The 3,827-nt window shown below is 44.6% G+C and overlaps 1 protein-coding gene across 1 annotated transcript; it reads left to right on the forward strand.

Moving 5' to 3' along the window:
• Positions 1-280: 280 nt before the first annotated feature.
• On the forward strand, positions 281-2,133 carry LOC134226716 (large ribosomal subunit protein uL10). Its single transcript, XM_062707671.1, has 3 exons — positions 281-401; positions 646-739; positions 973-2,133. The coding sequence occupies exons 2-3, from the start codon at positions 686-688 to the stop codon at positions 1,864-1,866; spliced, it is 948 nt and encodes a 315-aa protein (XP_062563655.1). The 5' UTR covers positions 281-401; positions 646-685; the 3' UTR covers positions 1,867-2,133.
• The last annotated feature ends 1,694 nt before the right edge of the window (positions 2,134-3,827 follow it).

The following is a 3,827-nucleotide window of genomic DNA, read 5'->3' on the forward strand; positions in this document are numbered from 1 at the left end:
GAAGTCGAAGCAAATTCTGCTCTTCCCTCCTATGGGAAATCCCATTGCTATCTGTCAGAGTTTGAGTGAAACATGGCCGCCATCTCCTCCTCTCTGTTGCTCTACTGTAAAAACCCATAAAGAACTGTCATTGTTTGTGTGAAGAATTTTGCTTCGACTTCGCGAATGCCGAATTGCACATAAGTGTGCGAGCGTTAAACGTCACTCATCTCTATATTAGTGGATGACAGGCTTACTCCCCCCCTGGAATTTCTACATTCTTTGACCATCTGTCATTTGTGTAGAGTTTATTGACGCCGCCGCCAGCCGCCGACAGCGATGTACCGAAATGTCAACGAACGAACCCTCGACTCGTTCATTACGTTCGTGTACGCTGTAACAAGCAAATTGTCTTAGCTTTGGTAAGTAAAAGTTTCTTGAAATATATTCTTTATTTCAACAAATTAAACTTAATTTGGCTGAAATACGTTCGCCATAAACCCGACTTATATAAAACGTACAAAATCATGACTATGTTTTGGTTTTTCATGAAAAATTTCGAATTTGCGTTCCAAGAACTTTTTCCACGTGTTGTCAAAATGGTGGAGAAATGCAATGAAAAAAGGATCAAAAGTTTTAGCTAATATTAAAATGTTTTTATTTCAGTTCTTAAATTTCTTCCGGAAGTCCCTATTTAACATTCAAGATGGGTAGGGAGGACAAAGCTACCTGGAAAGCCAACTATTTCGTTAAGATCGTGGTAAGTATTTTTTTTTATTTCGAATGTAAAATGGTTAAATTTAGCCCAATTTATGATGATAATTATCAAAGAATTCGAATATTCGGCTTCCTCGCTTGAATAAAGCTGAACCCAGGAAGTGTACGGTATTCGAAACTGGTTAAACTTTCCTCATGTCTGATATGGTGCAAAACTTAACCTCAAAATGTATGCCCTGTATGCTGTTTTGTTAATCGATGCATATTTTGTTGTAGCAACTGCTCGATGAGTATCCAAAATGCTTCATCGTCGGTGCCGACAACGTCGGATCGCGTCAGATGCAGACCATTCGCATCTCGCTGCGTGGTACGGCCGTCGTCCTGATGGGTAAGAACACGATGATGCGTAAGGCCATTCGCGGTCATCTGGAGGAGAACTCAAACCTGGAGAAGCTGTTGCAGCACATCAAGGGCAACGTCGGCTTCGTGTTCACCAAGGGTGATCTGGTTGAGGTCCGTGACAAGCTGATGGAGAGTAAGGTGCGTGCTCCGGCTCGTGCTGGTGCCATCGCTCCGCTGGAGGTCGTCATTCCGGCGCAAAACACCGGTCTTGGACCCGAGAAGACCTCTTTCTTCCAGGCTCTGTCCATCCCGACCAAGATTTCCAAGGGTACGATTGAAATCATCAACGATGTACCTATCCTGAAGCCCGGTGACAAAGTCGGTGCCTCCGAAGCCACTCTGCTCAACATGTTGAACATCTCTCCGTTCTCGTACGGACTGCAAATTGAGCAGGTATACGATTCCGGTTCGATCTTCTCCCCGGACATTTTGGACATCAAGCCGGAAGATCTCCGTGCCAAGTTCCAGGCTGGAGTTGCCAACTTGGCTGCAGTTTCGCTCGAGATCGGATACCCAACTCTGGCTTCCGTACCGCACAGCATTGCCAACGGTTTCCGCAACCTGTTGGCCGTCGCTGCCGTCACCGAGGTTGAGTTCAAGGAGGCTGAAACCGTCAAGGAGTTCATCAAGGATCCGAGCAAGTTTGCTACCGCTGCTGCCCCAGCTGCTTCGGCTGCTGCTGCCGCTCCGGCCGCCGCCGCCAAGGAGGCTCCGAAGGAAGAGTCCGAATCCGAGGATGACGACATGGGCTTCGGTCTGTTCGATTAAGCACTTCGTGTCAGTTGCACTTTGCCTTCTTTGGTAAATATCTACTCCGGCGGACGAACCTTTGCGTCTCTTTGTATAGCACAGATGCGTTACCGAGAGGGACCCCCGTATCTACTCGTCCGGTGTTGGAACGACAAACCGGCTCCCAATGGCGATGTACGCGGTCCGTGCAAATTTGTATCGTTCGCCTGAATACATATTGAGGATAGGCAGGTCTTATAAAAAGCAAATCAAGTATTTTGCAATAAAAAATACATTTAAAATGTAGATTTATGACTGAATTTAAAATATCACAAATTCCAAATATGAGCCGACTTTTATTTCTGCCACAATTCGCCAAAAAGCCCTTTGAACAAATTGCGTACATAATTGCCTTGCATCAGAAAAAAAAACTGTTCTATAAATTTGGAAATCAGAACCCACTTAGGGGGCGTCGAGGTAATTTCGCCAATGGGGTAGTGTTGGTAGAATCATGCTCAAATCTCACTCACCGAAGCTTCATGCCCATTACGCATGAGTTTTTCACGCAGAATCGCATTGTTTCGCTCATTGGCCGAAAAATGATTTCGCTCCAAAAAGTGTCAATACCCAATCGAAGCGCATTTTATGTTAAGATATGGATTTGTTATCTATTGTTTTAAGCAAAGAAAGTTGTTCCGATTAATTTAACGAAGAAGAACACGCAATGATGCAAATCGCGAGTCGAATCATGGACGATTCTCTGGGCCATGAGTCAGGAGAGGTTTCCCTCGCGCTTGATTTGAATCGTAGATGAGGGGCCCTCCTTAGCCGTGCGGTAAGACGCGCGGCTACAAAGCAAGACCATGCTGAGGGTGGCTGGGTTCGATTCCCGGTTCCGGTCTAGGCAATTTTTGGCTTGGAAATTGTCTCGACTTCCCTGGGCATAAAAGTATCATCGTGTTAGCCTCATGATATACGAATGCAAAAATGGTAACTTGGCTTAGAAACCTCGCAGTTAATAACTGTGGAAGTGCTTAATGAACACTAAGCTGCGAGGCGGCTCTGTCCCAGTGGGGGGATGTAATGCCAATAAGAAGAAGAAGAAGATGAGATTAATTTTAGAATAACATTTTAGACGTAGGTATGTTGTCACATTCCAGATTTTGATACGGGAAGGACGAGATTCTAAAAGTTGAGCGTGACCGGCTGAACGAAAAAATCCACCAAGTGATTGAAATGATTTGGGAGAGATAAGAAATGCCTTCGAATCGGCTTGATGGCCTCATATCTACAAGAAAGGGCACAGACTCGATTGTGCTAATTATCGAGGTACAACACTCCTCAATACCGCCTACCTACAAGGCAATCTCCCGAATTCCAGATTCAAAGTACCATACTTTCATTTCAATGAATACCTTAAATGGAGTCTCCTGACCAATTTTCAACCAAATCCATGGAGCTTTAGAGGTGCATCAAACGAGATTTGTAACTTTTTGTATTTTTCCATAGAAATTTCGTCTGAATGCATCAATTTTACTCCATATAGTAGAAGCATTAGTCGTTAATAGCTTCTTTAGACTATTGTCTACCACTCTGTCAGGGATACTAGGATGTTTAGTGTTTATTCTACGACTTTTTAGTAGATTTAGCTGGAAAAAATGCCTATAAACCAGAAAAATAATTTTAGATGCGTGTTAGGAGGTTAATACCAGTTAGAGCTCTGGTTAGGCTAATCATGTGAAGAAAAGTGGAAGAATGGTAACCGTCCCGTTGAATAGGAACCCCTACTTGACGCGGGGTGCTAATGCGCACTCGATTCGACGCACCCAGCCTTGAGCGGGGTTAGCTGTGGATGGGCACCACGTGCTCAGTCTGCAAGAGGAAATTCAAGTTCAGTAGAACGACCAAAAGCTGGCCACTTGCCTGCACAAACTGATAGTCAGAATCTGGGAAACCGAACAGCTACCGGAGGAGTGGAAGGAAGGGGTTATATGCCCCAT

Source organism: Armigeres subalbatus, chromosome 3 (assembly GCF_024139115.2).
Source record: "Armigeres subalbatus isolate Guangzhou_Male chromosome 3, GZ_Asu_2, whole genome shotgun sequence".
NCBI classification, from domain to species: Eukaryota; Metazoa; Arthropoda; class Insecta; order Diptera; family Culicidae; genus Armigeres; species Armigeres subalbatus.